This window comes from Ornithorhynchus anatinus, chromosome 16, assembly GCF_004115215.2.
Source record: "Ornithorhynchus anatinus isolate Pmale09 chromosome 16, mOrnAna1.pri.v4, whole genome shotgun sequence".
Lineage (NCBI taxonomy): Eukaryota > Metazoa > Chordata > Mammalia > Monotremata > Ornithorhynchidae > Ornithorhynchus > Ornithorhynchus anatinus.
Window position 1 is genome coordinate 3573839 of NC_041743.1, and position 22067 is coordinate 3595905.

The 22067-nt window shown below is 50.6% G+C and overlaps 1 protein-coding gene across 6 annotated transcripts in view; it reads left to right on the plus strand.

Moving 5' to 3' along the window:
• The first annotated feature begins 243 nt into the window (after positions 1-243).
• The window catches only part of DCAF6 (DDB1 and CUL4 associated factor 6), a 76432-nt gene continuing 54608 nt past the window's right edge, over positions 244-22067 (plus strand). For 2 of the 6 annotated variants that reach the window (XM_029080754.2, XM_029080755.2), the window contains exons 1-4: positions 245-477; positions 8257-8318; positions 9087-9179; positions 15387-15572. In XM_029080754.2, coding sequence (XP_028936587.1) covers positions 384-477; positions 8257-8318; positions 9087-9179; positions 15387-15572 — 435 coding nt within the window. In that variant the 5' untranslated portion in view covers positions 245-383. Of the gene's footprint in view, positions 478-8256; positions 8319-9086; positions 9180-15386; positions 15573-22067 lie in introns of all 6 variants that reach the window. The other 4 variants (XM_029080757.2, XM_029080758.2, XM_029080753.2 and 1 more) reach the window with 3 other exon arrangements.

A 22067-nucleotide genomic window follows, 5' to 3' on the forward strand; every position in this document is an offset into this window, starting at 1 on the left:
GAGGCAGCCCGGCCAACCGTCCCCGGCCGGGCTTCCCCCGCCTTTACTTCCGCCCTGCGTCAAGATGGCCGAGCCGGCGGCCGTGCCCTCGTTCCCGGCCGGTCGGCCGGCCGCCGGGCAGATCTCGCGAGAAGCGGGGTGTCGGGGGCGCGGCGGGGGCGTGTCTGGGGCGGGCCGAGGCGGGCTGAGGCGGCCCGCTGCGGGCCGGCGGGGCATGAGGCGGGCGGCTGCCGGGCGGCCGGGGAGCCCCGGGCCCGCCACACCGGCACCGGACGCGGGGCCGCCACGGGGAGCGGCGGCGTGAGGCCCGGACGCGTGGACGCCGCCGGCGGGGCGCGGGAGCTGACCGCCCGTCCGCCCGTCCGCCCGCCCGTCCGCCCGCCATGTCCGGCGGCTGCGGGCCGCACCTGCTGTGGGACGTGAGGAGGCGGGCCCTGGGGCTGGAGGAGCCGGCCCGCCTCAGGACCCGATACCTGGGTGAGCGGGGGCCCCCCACCCGCACCCGGACGGAGGGAGGGACGGACGGAGGGAGGGACGGACGGAGGGACGGAGGCGCCATCCCTGCCCCCGGACCCCCAGGGCTGACACTTGCCGAGCCCAGAAGCCCCACGTCTGCACGGACGAGTGGCCTCTCCCCCTCCCGCTGCCCTCCCTCTGCCCTCCTCCTGCCTGCTCTCTCTCTCTCTCTCTGCCTTCTCCCCCTGCTCTCCCTCTGCCCCTATTCTCCCTCTCCCTTCCTCTCCCCCTGCTCCCTGCCCGCTCCCCCTGCTCCTTGCCCTCTCCTCCTGCTCCCCCTCCCCTGCCCCCTCCCCTGCCCCCTCCCCCCCTCCCCTGCCCCCTTCTTCCCTCCCCCCCTCCCCCCCTCCCCTGCCCCCTCTCCTCTGCCCCCTCTCCCGTGCCCCCTCTCCTCTGCCCCCTCTCCTCTGCCCCCTCCCCCTCTCCCCTGCCCCCTCCCCCTCTCCCCTGCCCCCTCCCCCTCTCCCCTGCCCCCTCTCCCCTCTCCCCTGCCCCCTCTCCCCTCTCTCCTTCCCCCTCTCCCTTGTCCCCTCCCCCTCTCCCCTGCCCCCTCCCCCCTGCCCTCCATCTGCCCTCTCCTCCCTCTCCCTTCCTCTCTCCCCCTGCCCCCCCCCCCCAGTCCAGCGGTGTCTCTGCCCTCCTGCCCCCTTACCCCCCTCCCTCCCCGAGAGCCGGACAAACAGGCGGCCAGACCAGGGACCCAGAGGAGTCCCCAAGGGCCAGCTCAGCCTCCCCCCACCCCCCGGCCTGTCTCTGATCGCTTGAAGGCGGCGCCCGCTTTCCCCTGCCCGAGCCCCCCCTCTCTCTACCCGCCCCTCCGACACCCCCCAAATCCCCCAAAACCTCCCTCCGCCCAGCGGGGCCCAAACCCAGCCGCCTTCCCGCCCCAAGCCCCCCTTGTTTTCCTCCGGACCCCCAGCACCCCGAAGGGCCCGGGCCCTCCAACCAAACCCTGCGGCCTTGAGAAGCCCCCTGGGGTCTTGCCCCCCACCGAAGCCTTCCAGAGACGAGCCAAACCGTCCAATCGGTGTCCCCCCCCCCCCCCAAAAAAAAAAGCCCTTCCCACACCTGTCTCACTTCTGGCCTAGTTCGGTTGGTTGCTGGTTACCGACCGTTTGGCGGAGGGTGGGTGGTTACCCCGTCGATGGCACATCGGTTCAAATGGAAATAAAATGGGTTCACGGGTTTGGAGCCGGGTTGGATAAAGGAGGGGGGTTCAAGACAACAACCAGGTGGGGAACATCAGTCGCTCTTTCTCCTGTAATGGCCGAGCATGTTTCCAGGCTGTGGGCATCTCATCTCAATAATAATAATAAGGATGGTATATCTTAAGCGCTTACTAGGTGCCAGGCAGGCGGAGAATCATGTACTTTTGAGACTTAGCAACTTGAACATGCTGTGCTTTCAGAAAAAAAAAAAAAACCACCCCAACATCGATCCCCGTTACTTTGGCGGAGGAAAGCCGAAACCTTAAACGTTGACTTTCCATTTTTATTTAGGGGTGGCCCTTAGGGTCTCACTCAGATATCGGAGCGGCGAAAATAGGCTCCTTATCAGTGGGTTTTCGCATGAGCCTTTCTGTTTCTATTTCTGCTCGAGGATTGGGAAATGATATGAGTTTATGAACGTGCCGGGATCATCCTGACCCAGGCTTCCTCCGTTTTAGAAATCTTCCTTAGGCGTAGTATTCGCTTTGGTGATCGTGGTGGAGGAGCGGTGTGGCTTATTAATGCAATAGGATTTATTGAGTGCTTACTATGTGCGGAGCACTGTACTGAGCGCTTGGAACGTATAATTCGGCAACAGAGAGAGAGACAGTCCCTCCCCAGTGATGGGCTCCCAGTCTAAACGGGGGAGACAGACAGCAGAGCAAAACAGAACAAAACAGAAACAAGACGACATCAGGAAGATAAATAGAATCAAGGAGATGTACACCTCATTAACAAAATAAATAGGGTAATAAATAATATGTACAAATGAGCACAGTGGGGAGGGGAAGGGGGAACAGAGGGAAATGGGGAAGGGCTTAGTGGAAGGAGCCCGGGCTTGGGAATTAGAGGTCGTGGGTTCTAATTCTGCCTCTGCCACTTAGCTGGGTGACTTTGGGCAAGTCACTTCACTTCTCTGTGCCGCAGTTCCCTCGTCTGTAAAATGCGGATAAAGCCGTGAGCCTCACGTGGGACAACCTGATTACCTTGTCTCCACCCCAGCACTTAGAACAGTGCTTGGCATGTAGTAAGCGCTTAACAGATACCATTATTATTATTATTAGATTGGTGAAGTCACCAGTCCCGTGTCACCAGCTTAAAATGATCAGGCCTGCTTTTTTTTTTAAACCTTGTGAGCTTTTCTGTTGTTCCTTCTACTTCTCACTTCAGGTTGCCGAAGTTTAGGTAGCACACTAAGTAGAGGACAGGAGGGTGCCTTTTTGTCATTTTAACTCTTGTGGCTTGCGGTCCCCCTCAAGGTACTAAATATTTCCCGTTGTGCTGAGCCCTTGGGCTAAAGTAAGTATGGTATAATTAGAACTGACAGAGCCCTTGTCCCTCAGGGGACTCAAAATTTAAGGTACAAAGAGGGATGAAGGTGATTGGAACAACAGTCGTTAGCAAGTGGCTTCTCTCCGGGCTGGTGGTGATAATGGAGGTGGGATGACAAGGGGCATCTTCCCTTGTAAGAAACAGGAAAAGTGGGGCTTAGTCTGGGAAGGCCTCTTGGAGGAGATGCACTTCAGGAAGGCTTTGAAGATGGGGGGGAGAGGAATTGGCGAATTTGAGGCCGGAGGACTTTCCAGGCCAGAGACAGAACGTGGGCCGGGGGTCGGTGGCGAGAAAGACGAGATTGGGGGCACAGTGAGAAGGTTAGCAAAAAGGAGAGAAGCAGGGTGAGATAGGAGGAGGCGAGGTGATGGAAAGTTTTTGTTTGCTATCGAGGTGGATGGGCCGCCGCTGGAGATTTTTGAGGAGGGGGAGTGACGTGTCCCGAACGTTTCTGTAGAAAGACGATCCGGGCAACGGAGTGAAGTATGGACTGGAGTGGAGAGAGCCAGGAGGCAGGGAGGTCAGCGAGGAGGCCGGTGCGGTAATCGCGGCGGGATAGGATGAGTGACTCTATTACCGTGGTAGCGATTTGGATGGAAAGGGCGGATTTAAAGAATGCTTATTAAATTTTCAGTTCCTACTTCAGCCAAACAGTGATAGACTAAGCCCTTTCTTTCGGTATTCTGTTCCCAAGAAAATGGAATGCTTGACACAGGTAACTAAGCTGTCTAGACTTGTTGCACCTGGCAAACCTGACTTTAATACTGGCTGCTTCAGAATCTTTCTGAACCGTATTGCTTAAAAATCAGTGTCATCCTCTACAGCCTCTTGAAGGTAAGATGACCGCTAAGGTTCTGCCAGGCTTTTAGCATAGAAATTAGCACAGAAAGAGGAGCAGCGTGGCCTAATGGTTAGAGCATGGGCCTGGGAGTCAAAAGGTCCCACGTTCTCATCCTGGCTCCGCCACTTGTCTGCTCTGTGACCTTGAGCAAGTCACTGTACTTCTCTGGGCCTCAGTTACCTCCTCTGTAAAATGGGGATGAAGACTGTGACCCCCAGGTGGGACAGGGAATGTGTCCAACAGGATTAGCATATCTGCCCCAGTCCTTAGAAAAGTGCTTGACACATGGTAAGCACTTAACAAATGCCAGAAAAAAATTTAAAATTTCAATCCGTGGTATTTATTGAGCACTTATAATATGCAGAGTACTGTTCTGACGGCCGGGGAGAGTCCACTAGAGTCGGTAGACACGATCCCAAGCCTTGAACATACGGCCTGTGTGTGGAAGACTGTACCGAACTCTTGGGAGAGTCCATTAGAGTGGGTAGACTCGATAAACCCTCGGGGAGCTTCCCATCTCAGTTCTTAACCACTGTAGCCGTGGGTTCCTCTAAGGAAACATTTGGCCTGGATCAGTTTGCTCACCGGTCTTTTTGTCCCCCAATTTGGGGACCCAAATTCTCCCATTCTTCAAAGTTCTCCAGTGGCTGCTCATTCCTCTCCACATCACACTGGAACTCCTGACCGTTTCATTCAATCGTATTAAGCGCTTACTGTGTGCAGAGCACTGTACTAAGCGCTTGGGAAAGTACAGTATCACAATAAAGAGTGGCCATCGTTGGCTTTAAGGCAGTCATCTCTCTCCTCTTTATCCACTCTCTTCTCCCATTATTCTCCAGCTTGCACTCTTTGCCCCTCTCCGGCTAACCTGTACCCCATTGTCAATTCTCTTGCTCACACCCTCTCCCTCGCCTGAAACTCTAGATTGTAAGCTCAGTGTGGGCAGGAAACGTGTCCGCTAACTTATCGTGTCCTCTCCCGAGCGCTCAGTTCAGCGCTCTGCACACGGTGAGCGCTCAGTAAATAACACTGATTGTTTGAAACTTCGTGGAAGGCTTGGTGCTCAAGTGTAAACTCATTTTGGGCAGGAAATGGTCGCCGTTTATCGTTGTGTTGTACTTCCCCAGCGCTTAGTGCCGTGCTCTGAACAGAGTAAGGGCTCAATAAATACGATTGAATGAATGGATGATCTCAGAGGTCCCCGTCCCCCCCCCAGCCCCGTCCTATCAACTTTTCCATTTGCTCCCTCCAGCCTCTAAGGTGTCTGCGAGCTTGAGATAAGGCGTGAGGCCCCAGGGGCTTCTGAGAAGTGAGGCATCCGCTTGCCGCCTCTTTCCCAGATCACCCTTATTTGTAAACTGAGGATTCGATCCTACTCCCTCCTGCTCGTACTGTGAGCCCCACATGGGTTAGGGACTGTGTCTAACCTCATATACTTCCATCTACTCCCCAACACTCAATACAGTGCTGAGTTCCAGGGCAGTGTTCCTGGACCACTGGAAAGGGCCAACGCCCGGGAGTCAGAAGGACCCGAGTTCTAATCCCGGCTCCGCCTCTTGGCTGCTGTGTGACCGTGGGCGGGTCGCTTCACTTCTCTGGCCCTCAGTTGCCTTATCTGTAAAATGGGAGAGAGTGTGAGCCCCATGTGGGACAGGGACTGGGTCCATCCTGATTACTTTGTATCTACCTCAGTGCATAGAAAGTGCTTGGCACATAGTAAGCACTTAACAAGTACCATAATTTCAGTTATTCTCCGAGCCTCGGTTCCTTCATCTGGAACGTGGGGGATTTAAGACTGAACGCCCCATGTGGGATAGAGTCTGTGTCTCACCTCACAGCTTGTGTCTGTCCCAGTGCTTGAAACATGGTAGAGTCTTAAAAATACCGTTGTTATCATTATTATTGTTCCGAATCCAATTACTGCTGTTTTCGTCGGTTTCACATTCTGTGGTACCATCACCATCATTATCATTGCTGCAGATACTCAGGGTGCCGCTTGGAGAGAAAGAGAAGTCTGTTAGGTTAATATCCGCTCACTCCCGAAGGGCTAGTAGACATCTCTCGAATGCAGAAATGTCTTTTCCATAGTATTTGTCGAACGTTTACTGTGTGCCAGGCACTGTACTAAATGAGGGGTCGGATACAAGCTAATGAGGTTGGAAACGGTCCCGCGAGGGGCTCGCGGTCTTAATTCCCATTTTACAGATGAGGTGACTGAGTTACAGAGATGTGAAGAGACTTGTCCAAGGTCACACAGCAGGCAAGTGGTGGAGTCGGGATTAGAACTCAGGTCCATCTGACGCCCGGGCTCTCTCCACTAGGCCGTGCTGCTTCTGGCTGTGGGAGGGATTGATTATAGAGCAAGTGGCTTCCTCGATCAGGCAGTCGATCAGTGGTATTTGTGTAGCGCTTACTGCGTGCAGAGCACTGTACTGAACGTTCGTGAGAGGACGATATAATAGGGATGGTAGACACGAGCCCCGATACCGCGTCAATAAATAGGCACTCTGCTTCAGCCTTATCCTACTCGAGTCTCCCGTGAGGGACAGCGGATGTGACTTTGCTGGCAGAACTTCAAGTCCAAAAGGAATCGCTCCTCGAGGGCGGGGATCGGGTCTACCGTCTCTCCCGCTGCTGTGCGACCCTGGGCAAGTCACTTCACTTCTCCGAGCCTCGGTTCCCTCCTCTCTAAAATGGGCATTGAAACCGTGATCCCCCGGTGTGGGACATGGACCGTTTCTAACCTGATGAGCTCGTCTCTATCTCAGGGCCTGGCACACAGTAAGCGCTTATCAAATAGCTTTAAAGAAAAAAAAGCAATTGGTACAGTGCTCTGATAGCATTGAATGACTGATTGTTACCCATGCCCCTTGTCTCATCCGTGAGAGTCTTGTTCCCGCTGAGGCATGGACGGCAGCGAGCTGGCAGGCGGGCACATGCCTGCTGTGGTTTGTGGGTTTTTTGTTTTTTTAATTTTCACACAACCAGGACCGGTTGGCAGCCGAAGCGATGGTAGCCCGGGGTCAACAATGATGGATGGGCGCTGAGCCCGGCGGCCACCCCGGTCTCCGCCCCCGACGTCAGCCAGCCGGGTTCTCGGGACTCCCTCGTGGGACACTTGAGGCGGGTCTGCGGTCAGAAGCCGTGACCGCTGAGTGCCCGGCGTCAGCAGGCCTTCCCCCGACAGAGCCCTCCTTTCGTCTTCTCCCGTGCCCCTCTGCCTCGCCCTTGCGCGTGGATTTGTTCGTTTTCTTCCCCCCTCCCTCAGCCCCACAGCACTTAGGTACACATCCGGCACATTTCTTTATTATGACAATTGTGGTATTTAAGTGCTTACTGTGTTCCAGGCTGGGGTAGATAGGAGTTGGACCCAGTTCCTGTCCCACGTGGGGCTCGCAGTCTCAGTCCCCATTTTGTAGTTGGGGGAATTGAGGCCCAGAGAAGTGAAGTGACTTGCCCAAGGTCACCTAGCCAACAAGCGGCGGAGCTGGGATTAGAACCCATGACCTTCCGACTCCCAGGCCCGTGTTCTGTCCTCTCCCAAGCGCTTCATCTACGCCGTGCTGCTCCTCATAAAAATCGTCTCATAAAATTCTTTATATTACTGGCTCCCCCTCTCAACTGTAAGCTCCTCGTGGGCAGGGAACACGTCTACTAATTCTGTTCTATTCTCCTGTCCCGAGAGTCTAGTACGGTGCTCTGTACATAGTGAGAAGCAGCGTAGCTCAGTGGAAAGAGCACGGGCTTGGGAGTCAGAGGTCCCGGGTTCGAATCCCGGCTCTGCCACCTGGCAGCTGTGTGACTGTGGGCCAGTCACTTAACTTCTCTGTGCCTCAGTTACCTCATCCGTAAAATGGGGATTAAGACTGTGAGCCTCACGTGGGACAACCTGAAGACCCTGGATCTACCCCAGCGCTTAGAACAGTGCTCTGCACATAGTAAGTGCTTACCAAATACCAACATTATTATTATTATAAGTGCTCAATAAATACCTTTGATCGATCGATAGAGCCCAGATCTTCTGATTCCCGGAGCCGTTAGCTTCCTTGGTGACCCCGGGTCCATCTGTTGAGCACTTACTGGACCCAGCACTGTACTACGCGCTTGGGAGAGTCAGTCTCTCAGAGGCATTCATTGAGCGCTTAACTATGTGCAGAGCACCGGACTGAGCGCTTGGGAAAGGACAGTGCAACAGAATTAGCGGACTTGTTCCTTGCCCCTAAGGAGCTTACAGTCTAGAGTCCGCTAAAAAAAGAGTAGGGATAGTCAATTCCTGCCACTAAGGAGCTTGAAAAATTGTGCCAGTTTGAATAGTTCTCCCATTTTCTTTCTAATCTCTTTTTTTGTTGTTTTGGACAGGAAGAAGAGAATTTATCCAAAGATTAAAACTTGAAGCAACATTGAATGTGCACGATGGCTGTGTAAGTTACCACCCTGCCTCGTCTCGAGACCTAAAGATTTAGAAACGGCGTGGAAGGGGATCTGAAGTATTCCGTTTAAAAACACAAAGCTGGGAGATTCTAAATTTGAGTGAAGTAGGCCTTCGGTTTACACATAAGCCCTGTGTTCTTAGTGCTGAAATCTTACCTCGGCACTAACGCGTCGGGGAAGTTTAGCCTCTCGAGCCGCCAGATCTCACTCAGTTTTGTCCTAATGCTCGTCTGCAGAGTTGTATTTATAAATTACCCTGATCATTGACCGTGGTTTTGGGGTACCGTTGGAAGGAGGCAGCTCTCTGGAATCATTTAATGGTATTTATCGGGCACTCACTGTGCTCAGAGCACTGGGCTAAGCACTTAGAACGCGATTCGTTTCATTGAGTACCTGATTTTCTTGGTCTTTAATTTTTTTAATTTTTAATTTAATTTACTGTAATTTCTGTTTTCTCTGCAATATTCAACGGTAGCCAACTTTCTCACGGGTTTGGCAGCCCAAGGACACGGTTGTGGGTAGCATTTTCTGATAGGACGTGGGCAGAAATTACCCATTTTTATTAGGTCGGCATAATCTTTTTCCACATGTTTAGGAGGCATTGTAAATAATTCAACTTTGCAAATTTTAAGTTGTTCATTCTCTTAGAATTTCAAGTGGTATTGGTGTTAATTGTGACTGATCAAGCGAGCACAGTTAATTGCCTTAATTTCTTCCTCTTCTTTAAAGCCAATTGACATTTATGCTTAATGTTTTAGGTGAATACGATCTGTTGGAATGACACGGGGGAATATATTTTATCGGGCTCAGATGACACCAATCTGGTAATTAGCAATCCCTACAGCCGAAAGGTAAGGCCGGCTTTTTTTTGTGCGCGTATTTTAAGAGGAAGAAAGAAATGTCCTGTGGCATTTAAAGAGCACTTTTATAAAGTAGAGAGGCTGCACGGGCTAGTGAAAAGAGCACAGAGCTGGGAGTTGAGAGACTGGGGTTCTGTTCCCAACTCTGCCACTTGCCTTCTGGGTGACCTTGGGAAAGTCACTCAACCTCTCTGGGCCTCAGTCTCCTCATCTGAAAAATGGGGATTTTTCTGTTCTACCTGTTCTTCTTCTCCTTATAAACTGAGAGAGGGACTGGGTCCCATCTGGTTATTGTGAGTCTGCCTCTACGTTTAGCACAGTGCTTGGGCATGTTGGTGCTTAATACCACAGTTAAGGATCCTGTTTAGTAGTAGAATAAAACAGTGAATCTCAAGATTTCAGCGTCTCTTCTTTAAATCGTGGGAATAGCTCTTTAAAGCGAAGAGGCCGCTCTTGATGTCCTTAGGACAGGATTAGCGTTTTTACCTAATTCCCGATCTCTTGGCAACTTAACCAGTGCTATTTACTGAGCACTTACTGTGTGCAGAGCACTGTACTAAGCACTGTCATTTGCCGTGAGTCAAACGCGGGCCGCCTGGGTGAAAACAGGGGCCCTGTCCGGGGACACTTTCCAGTTAAGTAACAGTATGCAGCCTTCCTTTCAATCCCGTTATTCTTCAGAAGAAAGTGGGAACGGCAGTTACGATTCAGGGGTAAGATCATCTACTCGGATCTGTTTCCTTTGAGCGTTTGATATTCGTCCCACCCTCAACCCCACAGCACTAACGTACCTGTCGTCAAATTATATATTGTAAGTTTTTCATTTATATTAATGTCTGCCTCCCCCCTCTAGACTTTAAGCTCGTTGAGGGCAGGGAACACGTCTGACAACTCTACTGAATCGTACTCTCCCAAGTGTTCAGTCCAGTGCTCTGTACATAGTAAGCGCTCAGTAAATGCCATTGATTATCAAAGGGTGACTGAGAAAAATCATTCAGAGGGTGGGTGTTTAATAGGTAGTCTTAGAATTATTTCCGTTCCTCGTAAGCTCCTTTGCGACTGGGATAGCGTCTACCAACTCGGTGGTATTGTAGTTCCCCAAGCGTTCGGTACAGGCCACGCCGCACGGTCACGATCCGGAGATACAATGGAACCGAGTCTCGCCCGCTCGGGTCGGATCTGGTGGCGCGGTGGAAAGGTTTCATGCTTTCTGCAGCGTCTTAACGGCGCTAAGAATAGCTGACCCGGGAGCCAGCTGCCCTTCAGGGAATTTGATATCAGGCCCTGGCTCTTCGCAAGTCAGCCAGAAGTGCCGAAAAGCATCAGGTTGAGATCAGGCTGGCGTAAGGTCATTTCTTTCCTTTGTCCACCTCTTGGTTTTTTATTTTAAATGGTATCTGTTAAGTGATTACCACGTGCCAGGCACTATATTAAGCACCGGGATAGATAGAAGCTAATCAGGTTGGACAGTGTCCGTGTCCCCTCATGGGGCTCAGTCTTAATCCCCATTTTACAGATGAGATAACTGAGGCGCAGTGAAATGACTTGCCCAAGTCACCCGGCAGAAAAGTGGCAGAGTCAGGATTAGAACCCAGGTCCTCCTCCAGACTTCCAGGCCCAGGCTCTATCCACAAGGCCACGCTGCTTCAAGGCCCTGGTGTTCACCTCCATTGGCCACTGTTCCCAGATACCTGCCCACTAGACTTTAATAATAATAATAATAATAATGGTATGTAAGTACTTACTATGTACCAAGTGCTCGGGTGGATACAAGCAAATCGGGTTGGACACAGTCGCTGTCTCACGTGGGGCTCAGAACCTCGATCCGCATTTTACAGATAAGGTAACTGAGGCCCAGAGAAGCGAAGTGACTCACCCAGGGTCACCCAGCAGACAAGTGGCAGAGCCGGGATTAGAACCCAGTACCTTCTGACGCCCGGGCCTGTGTTCTATCCACTCCACCGTGCTCTGAGCCATCCTTGAGGGCAGGGATCACGATCAGCAATATCAGTCACCCCCGCTGATTTGGTTGGATGGGCTGTAGGTAGAAGAAATGATAAAAGGGTACCCAGTTAACTGCTGGCGGGCGAGCTAAACCTGGATGACCTAAAGCAGGAAGGGGGAAGGAGATTATCGTGGTTATGATTATTAACCTCACTATTATTGTATTTAAGTGCTTACTCTCCATCGAGCACTGATCTTTGCACTGGGGTAGTTACAAGATCATCAGGGTGGACACAGGCCGTGTCCCACAGGGACTCACAGTCTAAGTAGGAGGGAGAACATTGAATCCCCATTTTACAGACGAGGAAACCGAAGCCCAAGGTCACACCCGAGCAGGCAGTCGACAGAGTCGGGATTAGAACCCAAGTCCTCTGACTCCCCAGTCTGGGCTCTCTCCACTAGGCCAATCAATCACTCGTATTTACTGAGGGCTTACTATGTGCAGAGCACTGTACTAAGTGCTTGGGAGAGGATAGTACAACAGAATCAGCAGACGTATTTCCTGCCCCTAACGCGCTTATAGTCTAGCCTAGCACGGCAGCAGAATTTGGGGAGGCCCTGAGTGTCCAGGAAAGTACTTTTTTGGAGAAGAAATTGGGTGAGGATCCTGTAGACTGTCAGCTCCCCGTAGGCAGGGCTCGATCCCGTCCACTCTATTGCACTGCACTTTCACAAGCGCTCAGAGTACAGTGCTCTGCACCAAGTAAGTGCTCAATACATGCCATCGATTGATTTTTGATGGATGATGAAGCAAAGTTGATAGCATGAGGAATTTATATTAGCGTCTGTCTCTCCCTCTAGACTCTGAGCTCTCTGTGGGCAGGGAATGTCTGTTTATTGTTAGATTGTACCCTCCCAAGCGCTTAGTACGTCTGGCACATATTAAGTGCTTAACAAATACCATAACCCCTCCTCCCCCACCAAACTAAACCAAAAAACCCTAAACATTCAAGCAAAAGAATGAGAAGCCGTGACATCTAGTAGGTAGAGCACGGGCCTGGGAGTCAGAAGGCCCCGGGTTCTAATCCCGGTTCCTCCGCTCTTCTGCCGTGCTTCACTTCTCTGTGTCTCAGGTACCTCATCTGTAAAACAAGGATTAAGACTGTGAACCCTATGCGGGACAGGGACTGTGTCCAACCTGATGAACTTGTATCTCCCCCGGCGCGAAGTACGACGCTTGGTCCATAAAACCATAAAAAATACCATAAAAAAAAAAAAAAGCATCATTTTCAGGGCAAAGACCCATCAAGTCACTTTCATCTTATGGCGGCTTTAAAAAAGCCAGACTTGGCGTGGGAGGTTTTCCGCCGATAATGACGATGTTTATTGTTGGCATTCGGTGCCGTGTGCCGAGATCCGTTCTGAGATTCGTCGGCTTCGGTGGAGTTGAATATTGAAGCGATTGTGATCCAAGAGCACGGGCTGCAGGTGGTGATGGCTTCTGACAGCTGCGATTGAGATCAGCTTGCCAGTGGATCAGATTCTAAACCCCGATGCGGTTGCGGGATTTATCTGTGCTTTTCATTTTACTTCTCTATATTCTTAGGGAAGGCTCCCTCCCCGCTATTCCCCATCGCCCTCCGCCCCACACACCTCTCCATCCTTCATAATTAGGACTCGGATTCTTATCCGACTGTGCTTTTTTTTAAAAAAAATGGAATTTACAGTGTATTCTTTGCCATAAGGGTAAGTCAGGAGTTGGGTGGTGCTATTTTGGTATACAAACTTCACCGGTAAAGTAGACAAAAGCTGTTTAAAAATATCCTGTTGGGTCATGCCACGTTCAGCTTTGGTCTGCTTGCTGGCCTCAGTTGACCAAACCCCCCCCACACCCCAAAAAAAATTTAAAAAATCACTATGACTGTCTCAGCTGCTGAGAATCCAGTTGGAAGCCTAAAGCGGTTTGGTGTCAACGTAAATTGCATCACTCATTCAAGATCTTGGATCGGCTCTCGAAGGATGATGTTTTTCTGCCCCGGATGACTTCTTCCTTCTGTTCCATTCCGAGTCTAGCTGTAGCCTAGATTATATGAGAGTCGATCAGAAAGCAGGGCTACCCGATTTTGGTGTGTCTTTTCAGGTGAACCGTTGATTCTGGGGGTGAGGGAGGAGCAGAGCTTCATACAGAATCCCACCAAAGCAGCCCACCACTTCTGCCCTCTCTCTCTCTGGAATTATATATGATTATATATATATAGTGTGTATATATATAATTATATATTTACTATATATATATAATATCACCGCCAACCTCTCTCCCACGTCCTGCCTCTGGCCTGGAACGACCTCCCTCCTCGTATCCTACAGACAATTCTTCTTTCCTCTCCCCCACTTCAAAGCCTTATCGAAGGCCCATCTCCTCCAAGAGGCCTTCCCTGACTAACCCCCCCCTCCTTTCCTCTTCTCCCACTCCCTTCTGCATCACCCTGACTCGCTCCCTTTATTCATCCCCCCTCAGTCCCACAGAACCTATGTCCATATTTGTAATATAGTTATATTAAACTCTCTCTCCCCCTCTAGACTGTAAGCTCGTTGTGGGCAGGGAATATGTTGTTCTGTTGTCTTCTCCCAAGCTCTAACCACAGTGCTTTGCACACAGTAAGTGCTCAATAAATACGGTTGAATGAATGAAAAGGCAACCCTCCAACTCTGCCATGCTCTCATCTCCCCCAGCTCCGTCACCTCACTCACACTCCTTCCCCCCGGCTTGAAACAAACTGCATCCTCGACTCTGACAGACCCAAGCTTTCCCCCCCTTTCAAAGCCTGCCCACAATCTCACCTGCTTCCACAAGCCTTCCCGAACGACCCTAACTGGATCAACGTATCCGCCATCTGTAGTATTTGCGTAGACCCATCCTGGGAGTCAGAAGGTCACGGGTTCTAATGCCGACTCTGCTACTTGTCTGCTGTGTGACCGTAGGCAAGTCATTTCACTTTTCTGGCCCTCAGTTCCCTCATCCGTAAAACGGGGATTAAGACTGTGAGCCTCTGTGGGACAGGGATTGGGTCCAACCTGATTACCTTGTATTTACCCCAACGCTTAGAACAGTGCCTGGCACATTAGTAAGTGCTTAACAAATACCATAATTATTGTTTGTATTATCATCCTCAGTGCACACGTATGTGTTTGTTCATTCATTCAATAGTATTTATTGAGCGCTTACTGTGTGCAGAGCACTGTACTAAGCTCTTGGAATGTACACATCGGTAACAGATACAGTCCCTGCCCTTTGATGGGCTCACAGTCTAATCGGGGGAGGCAGATGAAAACAGAAGCAATAATTATTCCATCTTGTACACCAGACCACCGCTCTCCTTGCCTACGAAGGTCACGTCTCCTCCGAGTGGCCTTCCCAGAATCAGGCCTCTTTTCCCCGGCTCTCTCTCCCTTCTGCGTCGTCTATGCACGTCAGTCTGTGCCCTGTGGACACTTGATATTCACCCCTCAGCACTTATGTACATCTCTATAAATCATATAGATTATAGTAATATCAGTCTCCCCCGTAGACTGTAAGCTCCTTAGGAGCAGGGAGCTTGATGATTGACCAATTTGGGAGTAAATAGTTTTGTTTGTCTTCCCCTTTAGAGTGTCAGCACCCTCTGGGCAGGGAACATTTCACTTCTTTCTCAGTACTTCTCAATCGCCTAGTTCAGGGCACCAAACTCAGTGGGTACTTAATAATTGCTACAATTATTAGAGGTGGAAACCCGTCCTGAAGTCTAAAAGAAAGAGATGGGTGCTTCAAGTTATGTGGGAGACATTTTATGAGGTGAATAACATCCCTCGTCATTAGTTGGGTTTATTTTCCTTTATGGAATTTAAGCGCTTACTTTGTGCCAGTCACTGTACTAAACACGGGGGTAGATTCAAGCTCGTCATGTTGGACACAGTCCTTGTCCCACATGGGGCTTAATCCCATTTTACAGATGAGGGAAAGTGGGGCACAGAGAAGTTGAGTGTCTTGACCACGGTCGCACAGCAGGCTAGTGGCGGAACCGGGATTAGAACCCGGGTCCTTCTGCCGCCCAGGCACCGGGCTGTAGCCACCAGGCTAAGCTGCTTCTCGGTTGGGTGTAGTCATTCTGATATCGTCACGTAATTCTTTAAAAAGGAGCGAGTAAAGACTTTTGCGTGGGCACACGTCTGTTTTTATCACGCACGTTACTGAGAGCCTTTCTTCTTGTGTTTCAGGTTCTGACGACAATTCGCTCAGGTCACAGGGCAAATATCTTCAGTGCAAAATTTCTGCCGTGCACCAATGACAAACAGATCGTGTCCTGCTCGGGAGATGGAGTCATTTTTTATACCAACGTGGAGCAAGATGCCGAAACCAACAGACAGTGCCAATTTACGTGCCACTACGGAACTACCTATGAGGTACTGGTAGGGTCCCGTGTTCCCGGGAAATTGATTCTGTCTCACGTGTGGCAGATAACGGTGATAATTGTTGAGCGCTTACGGAGTGCTGAACGCTGCACTAAATGTTGGGGTACGTATAAGATAATTCAGGTTGGACACAGTCCCTGTCCACATGGGGCTCACAGGGTAGGGAAGCAGCGTGGCTCAGTGGAAAGAGCCTGGGCTTCGGAGTCAGAGGTCATGGGTTCGACTCCCTGCTCTGCCAATTGTCAGCTGTGTGACTGTGGGCGAGTCACTTACCTTCTCTGTGCCTCAGTTACCTCATCTGTAAAATGGGGATTAACTGTGAGCCTCACGTGGGACAACCTGATGACCCTGTATCTACCCCAGCGCTTAGAACAGTGCTCTGCACGTAGTAAGCGCTTAACAAATACCAACATTATTATTATTAGCGAGGAAGGACAACAGATACTGAATCTCCATTTTGCAGATGAGGGAACTGAGGCCCAGAGAAGGGAAGTGCCTTACCCAAGGTCACACAGCAGACAAGTGGCAGACCTGGGATTCGAACCCATGAACTTCTGTCTCCCGAGCCCGGGCTCTCTCCGGTGCACCATATTCACCTCACCCTCAGCCCCAAAGCCCTTCTGTATGTGTCTGTTTTACATATGTGTCACCAACTCCCTCTCCCCCTTCCATCCCGCAGCCTTATTCTTTTCATACATTCATTCAGTTCACTGTATTTATCGATTGCTTACTATGTGCAAAACACTGCACTAAAGGCTTGGGAGAGTACAATAGAACAATAAACAGACACATTCCCTGCCCACAATAAGTTTACGGTCTAGAGAGGGAGACGGACGTTAACATACATAAATAAGTTACAGATATATACGTTATTCTTTGTGAGCCCCTTGGCCAAAACCACGTCTCATTCATCTGTGTATTTTTTCCCAGAGTTTAGCGTGGTGGTCTGCACACGGTAAACGCCTAATAAATCCCATCCCTGTTAATGTTACGATGCGTAGGCTTCATTGTACTTCAGATGTCACCGGTAAAGGTTTTAACTATCTGAACGAGGCATTGGAATCCGTAGCGTAGGGAACAAACTCGAGCCGGGAAATAGGAAGTAGGAATCGTCTGAAGCACCTACCCTGTGCAAAGCACTGTACTACCTGCTGAGCCGAGAATTAGTCATGGTCCTTGACTCTTCAGGGGGCTCAATCTAAAAAGAATAAGGGCAGGAGAAGGATTAGTAAAAGATCCATAAATTGAGATGGGGGAAAAAAAGCACAATAAAACTGTACAAGAGAAGGACAAAGATAAACAGAGTAAGAGCAAAGTTTATATTTAAAGTATTAGGTATTTGAGGGCACGAGGAAGTGATGTTTGTGTGTAAATGGCATTTACTGAGGGAGACCATTGTTTTCCCACTACTTAGTGTAAATAGGTGGAGGAGATTGTTTGGGAGCGGGAAGTTATAGGGAAGAGGAGCAGATGGGGCTCGGCCGTGCATAATGGAAGTTGGCAGGGAGACGTTAATTTTGAGGCGCCTTGGTTGCGGAGTGCTGAGGGGGGAACTGGCCCAGAGAAGAAAGTCCAACATGGGGGCGGGGAGGTAGATTTGTGTATCACTGGGGCCCTGGGGAGCGGTCTTCCGCGGCCGGAGTCCTGGGTCCCAGAGAGGAGGAGCCGACGGGGGGAGAGGCTGCGGAACACCCGCGGCGGCGACCTGGTTGGGTGTTCCCGAGTCCCGGCCCGGCACTCGATGGCGTTTCCGGGAGCGCCCTCCGTCTCTCCCGTTCCGGGTTGCGGCTGCTCAGATGCGGCCGACCGCTTCCCCCTCCCTCCCCGTTTCCGTTTTTAGAACTCCTGGAGTAGAAGCCTCTGAGCCGGGCCTGCCACAGGGGCTTCCGTTCCCCGACGCCCACACAGCCGGACTCCACCGGCACGGCGGTGGCCGAGGCAACCGGCCACCGGAGGGAGGGAGCCAAGCGCCCGGGACCACCGGGGGGTTTCCCTGCTTTCCCCGAGCGGCATCGTCCTCCACCCTCCTCCATTCCATTCTCAGACTTCTGAGTTTCCAGGTGGAGCTGAAAATATACTAGAGAGGGACGGACAGAGACACAGAGATGAAGGAAGGAGCAGGATAATCAACCCCTATTTCACTCATTAATCAGGCATCTCTGGCACTGCACTAATAGATGGTATTATCTTCGTATTCTAGTGGAGAAAGATGAGGTAGAGAGAAATTACAAACCGAATTGTCCAAAATCAAAGCTTTCAGTGGAGGGAGCAGAGTCAGAATCGATCAAAGCATTCAGTGGAGGGAGCAGAATCAGAATCTGGGCTTACTGACTCTCCCGTAAATGATCTTTCTAGAAGATCTGTCCTCTAGCTCAGGAAGCGTTTTTTTAAAAATGCATTTGTTATTAAGTGCTTACTATGTTCCAGGAACTATACTAGAGGCTGGGGTAAGATACAGACAAGTCAGGCTTTACACGGTCCCACACGGGGCTCACCGTCTTAATCCCCATTTTGCAGATGAGGGAACTGAGGCCTAGAAAAGTGAAATGACTTGCCCAGGGTCCCACAGCAGACAAGTGGCAGAGTCGGCATTAGAACCCAAAGCCCTTCCGACTTCCAGGCCCGGGCTCTATTATCTGCTAGGCCACATTGCTTCTCTAGGCATTAAGACACCTTACACCCATCTGGGTATCCGAGCGGACAGCGACCCTCAGACCTATAAAACGCAAGCTTTAACTCTGACTGACCGTGCGTGTACCCGATTTTTCGACTCGCGGTTTAACCCACTGTTTAAATGTTCCTAAATGTTCCTTTTGACTTTGGAAAGGGAAAGATGTGCTAAAATCTGCTGAGATGGTTCCTCAGACGCAGTCAACTGACTCATCCTATTAAATATAGAACCCCAGCTTCTTACACTCCATAAATAACCAGTGCGAATATAATTTGGCTTCGGGGTAGTTTTAGTTTCGAATTAGATGACGAGCCAGATTTAAACCAGTCGCCAAACTTGGAATTTGTTGCAAGCTCTGCATCTGGTGACGGCGTGAGACGCGGTCGTTGAGAGAGCGGGGGAAAGGAATATTTCTTGAATGACGAAGCTATTAGGCAGGACCCTCCTGAGTTGTGAGTTGCTGTTTTTTGCCGACCGTGGAGAAATCATGAAAAATAACTGTAGCGTTCCTAGAAGATTTTGTAGTTGTTATGTCTTTCAAGCCCACTCTGGGACTTGGGCCTTCGTTCCGAGTGGGAATGGTCTTCGTTATATGCCGAATATATCTTCACTTTGGGCAGCGCCTTGTTTTTAAGTTTGGAGGTTTACAGCGGTGAAGAGAAGATGAATACGAGACCCCAGAGAATCACGTCCAGGGCTCTGGCCTCTTCTAATTCTCTCGCGACCTGGTCGATCTCGAGGAGTTCATGAAATCTTTTTACGGAAAATTTCAGTTTCTGTCTTCCAAATAGAGGGTCCCAATGGTGCCAGTCACAAAATAGCCCTTTCAAGGGTTTTGAAACTCTAGAAGTAGAAAATCACGAGGCTGAGCCTGGAAAAAATATTTCCACTTCCCAGTTTTCAGCTCCTCCCTTCCTTCCCCATCTCCCCCCAGCTAGTCCAAGAAACCCCTTCTTCTGCACCTTATTTCTGATTACTCCTACTCTGATCCTTGGGTGTTGGCTGGCAATTTCCCAGCCCCTCATTTAAGGGGGTCCTGGTGGAGGGGTGAAAGGGTTTAGGCAGTTGCAGCCTGCTGCTTCTTGCCGAGAAACAGAGTGCCTTAGTGGTTAGAGCCCGGGTCTGGTAGTCAGAGGACCTGGGTTCTAAATCCCAGCTCTGCCACTTCTCTGTACTGTCCACTGGTGATTAAAAACTTGTTTCTTCCTCCCGCTTAGACTGGGAACCCTATGAGGGACAGGGACTGTCTGACCTAATTAATATGTGCCCACCCCAGCGCTTCAGAGAGCGTTTGACACATAGTAAGTGCTTAACAAATACCATAAAAAAAAAACTACACCTGTTTCCTCATCAGCAAAATGGGGAATCAATACCTGTCTCCTTCCTACTTTGACCATGTGGGGTCTGTTTATCTCGTACCTACCACAGTGCTGAGCGAATGATAAATACCACAGTTATAATTTTCATTCTCCAGACGGCAACGGCTTTATTTAAGACCTCATGGCCTTGCTGACGGACAGCTGACGGGCAGGTCCGAGACCCTCGGACCAAGCCCCCGAAGCATATCTTCCAGCCAGCAGGTCAATCCTTAGTATTTATTGAGTGCTTATGGTATGCAGAGCACTTTACTAGACTCTTGGGACAGGACAGATTAGCAGAGTTAGGTCGACCCGATCTCTGCCCACAAGGAGCTTGCAGTCTAGAGGGGGAGGCTGACATTCAAATAAATTAGTCATTAATTCATTCAGTCATATTTATTAAGTGCTTTCTGTGTGCACAGCATTGTACTAAGCATTTGGGAAAGAACAATACAACAATAAACAGTGACATTCCCTGCCCACAAAGGGCTGTACTGAGCGTTTGGGAGAGGACAATAGAACAATAAAAGATTCCATCACCCAGCCCCAGCTAGGTGCCTGGGGCTCCCCATTCGCTCAATGTGGGAGCTCAATGTGGGACGTGGCCCTGCCATCCCTGGAATGTCGAGCTCCGAGTTCAAAGAGCAGACCACCCGAAAAATAATAATAATAATGATAATGGTGTTTAAGTGCTTACTGTGTGCCAAGCTCTGTCCTGAGCACTGGGGTAGATACAGAGTAATCAGGTTGTCCCACGTGGGCTCACAGTCTTAATCCCCATTTGACAGATGAGGTAACTGAGGCACAGAGAAATTGTGATTTGCCCAAAGTCACACAGCAGACAAGTGGTAGAGCCAGGAATAGAACCGTCGACTTCTGGCTCCTAAGCCCGTGCTCTTTCCATTAAGCCACTCTGCTTCTACTTGGCACGGGCCCGCACATTCTGTAAGAGAGAACATCCCTTCCCTACCCCCTATCCGCGGTGGCCTAATGGGTAGAGCCTGGGCCTGGGAGTCAGAAGGACGCGGGTTCTAATCCCGGCTCGGCCACTTGGCTGCTGGGTGACCTTGGGCGAGTCATTTCACTTATCTGGGCCTCAATTTCCTCATCTGTGAAATGGAGATTAAGACTGTGAGCCCCATGTGGGACAGGGACTGTGTCCAACCTGATTAACTTACCTACCCCAGTGCTTAGAACAGTGCTTAATAGATACCAGTATTATCATCCTGCGCCTTCCACCCCACATCCACTTGGCTGAAGCACAGGGCGAAAGGGGAAAACTTTCCTTTTTGAGTCCCAGCAGGCTGCAAGAAGGGGAAACAGACAAGGTGACACACCACTTCCCCCTATTCCTCCGTGATTATTTCATTATTACTATTATTATCAGTAATAATATTTAAGCACTTACTCTGGGCCAAACACTGTACCCAGCTCTGGGTAGATAAAGATAATCACATCCCACCTGGGACTCACCGCCTAAGTGGGAGGGAGAACAGGTTTTGAATTCCTACTTTACAGATGAGGAAATGGAGGCACGGAGAAGTGAAGGGACTTGGCCGAGGTCACCCAGCAGGCAAGTGGCGGAGACGGGATTAGAACCCAGGTCCTGTGACTTCCAGGCCTGTGTGCTCTTTCTCCTGGATCACAGTGCTTGCCTTGTAGGTGGAGCAGAAAGCAGGGTGGATGTCCAGAAAGAAAATGCATGTGCGCGCACACGTATACACCTATAGCACACGTATACACGTATACACAGACACACACATACATGTGGAGCAAGTGAACGAGCCAGCAATAAAGAGAAGAGGGTGAGCAATAAAGAGTTCTGTGAAATTATTTCCCCATCCCAAAACATAACATTTCGGGGACTTGTCTTAAATGGCGACGCAGACTGTTTCCCAGCAATACTATTCTAGTGATAGTAGTAGGCTAATTATTCCACTAGGTTGAATCAATATCCACTGGAAAAAAGAAAAAAGAGCTCTAAACGGTCTGGGCTCGTAGCAGAGAAGCTTCCACCCTGATAAGCGCTGTCTCTGTTAATTAACCTCGAGCCGGTGTTGAGTCATCTGGATAGAAAACAAAAAAGGACATTTATTGCAGTTTTATTGTGGCCGCGGGAGCAGGTGGTAGAGATCTGGGGACCTTAACAGCCCTAATTAATCACACGGCGAGGGAATATTTCATGTCGAATCAGGGTTGCGCACCGAAGAGCTCGTTATCGGCTCGGGTCGAGAAAGGACGTCCCGGGCCTGGCTTTCGGTGACGGGTACGGAGGGGATCGGGAGCGAGACGGAGGGCTCGGAATAGCCACGGCGGGCAGTAGACGGACTCAGATGGAGAAATACCGGAGCCGGGGAGACGCGGCTGGGGGAGAGTCCGGGAACGTGCGGATAGTTGAGGCCTAGAGTCGTAGGGTGGAAAGCGATCTTGAGGGATTTCCTGCGGCGCTCCGCACAC